The sequence below is a fragment of the Lottia gigantea genome (assembly GCF_000327385.1).
Source record: "Lottia gigantea unplaced genomic scaffold LOTGIsca_5901, whole genome shotgun sequence".
NCBI classification, from domain to species: Eukaryota; Metazoa; Mollusca; class Gastropoda; family Lottiidae; genus Lottia; species Lottia gigantea.
In genome coordinates, this window is record NW_008710015.1 from 1 (window position 1) to 1,988 (window position 1,988).

A 1,988-nucleotide genomic window follows, 5' to 3' on the forward strand; every position below is an offset into this window, starting at 1 on the left:
ATAATGAGACAGATTCTGTAATATGACACGCAGTGAAATGGTTGAAATGAACGCTAACAGTACCTGACCTTCGAATAAATCTTTTTAGACACTTTAGCTATTATAGACAAATAAATGAATGAAATAAATAAAACTCTACTTACCAGCATGGTGTGTTTTGTAACCAGCATCAAACACTTTGAGAAATTCTGGCACATGCTCTTTCTGATAAATAACTATCCTAACCTTTTTTAAGTTTGGATTTCTAACATTCTCACCATAGGATTTGAGAGCACTCATTATAAATTCGGCTGATATTTGAGGGGGCACTTTTAACCCACCTGAAAGTAATAGAATACAATTTCACATACAAAAGATACAAACAAACAAACTGTAAATTTCTATTAAGGTAATAATACTGATAAACCTGTACTAAAAGCTTTAATACATTTTACTGCAACATACAAAACATACTTTACTTCATCTGATTAACTTACCTGTTCCAATAGCTGGTTTTGATACTAATTATAATTTTACCTGATCAACTTACCTGTTCCAATAGCTGGTATTGATGCTAATTATAACTTTACCTGATCAACTTACCTGTTCCAATAGCTGGTTTTGATACTGATTATAACTTTACCTGATCAACTTACCTGTTCCAATAGCTGGTATTGATGCTGATTATAACTTTACCTGATCAACTTACCTGTTCCAATAGCTGGTTTTGATACTGATTATAACTTTACCTGATCAACTTACCTGTTCCAATAGCTGGTTTTGATACTGATTATAACTTTACCTGATCAACTTACCTGTTCCAATAGCTGGTATTGATGCTGATTATAACTTTACCTGATCAACTTACCTGTTCCAATAGCTGGTTTTGATGCTGATTATAACTTTACCTGATCAACTTACCTGTTCCAATAGCTGGTTTTAATACTGATTACAATTTTACCTGATCAACTTACCTGTTCCAATAGCTGGTTTTGATGCTGATTATAACTTTACCTGATCAACTTACCTGTTCCAATAGCTGGTTTTGATACTGATTATAACTTTAACTGATCAACTTACCTGTTCCAATAGCTGGTTTTGATACGAATTATAATTTTACCTGATCAACTTACCTGTTCCAATAGCTGGTATTGATACTAATTATAATTTTACCTGATCAACTTACCTGTTCCAATAGCTGGTTTTGATACTAATTATAATTTTACCTGATCAACTTACCTGCTCCAATATCTGGTAATGAAGCTAATTATAATTTTACCTGATCAACTTACCTGTTCCAATAGCTGGTTTTGATACTGATTATAACTTTACCTGATCAACTTACCTGTTCCAATAGCTGGTATTGATGCTGATTATAACTTTACCTGATCAACTTACCTGTTCCAATAGCTGGTATTGATACTAATTATAATTTTACCTGATCAACTTACCTGTTCCAATAGCTGGTATTGATGCTGATTATAATTTTACCTGATCAACTTACCTGTTCCAATAGCTGGTATTGATGCTAATTATAATTTTACCTGATCAACTTACCTGTTCCAATAGCTGGTTTTCATACTGATTATAATTTTACCTGATCAACTTACCTGTTCCAATAGCTGGTATTGAGATTGATTCAAACTTAGTTTTGTTTATTTTATATAAAGCATTTTTTATAATACTTTTCCAATCTTCTGATGATTTCTGTATCAGTAAATGACAGATAGCTGAACATCGTAACTTTCCAGATCCTGTTATCAGTATACCATCCTTCTTAATTTCATATTCTGTAAGTATATTTCAAAGATAGGTAGAGATTATATATGCCCATTGGCAGCTTTGAATTTGAATAAAAATATTTGGCAGTACTGTAACAATCACCAGTATGAAATATTCAATATATATTGATACTGAAAAATGTATCCGGCAAGAATCATGCCTTGTAGTGTTTACGAGCTAAAAATTGAAAGCGTTTTCAAGAACGCAGTCAATAACTCAATATAACT

General features: G+C 32.0%; 1 protein-coding gene across 1 annotated transcript; it reads right to left on the minus strand.

Annotated features, from left to right (window-relative positions):
- Positions 1–143: 143 nt before the first annotated feature.
- LOTGIDRAFT_176892 (hypothetical protein) lies at positions 144–1,769 on the minus strand (the record flags this gene model as incomplete). Its single annotated transcript, XM_009063695.1, has 2 exons — positions 144–320; positions 1,590–1,769. Coding segments are annotated over 2 exons (357 nt in total), but the record flags the coding sequence as incomplete, so codon positions are not given.
- Positions 1,770–1,988: the final 219 nt, after the last annotated feature.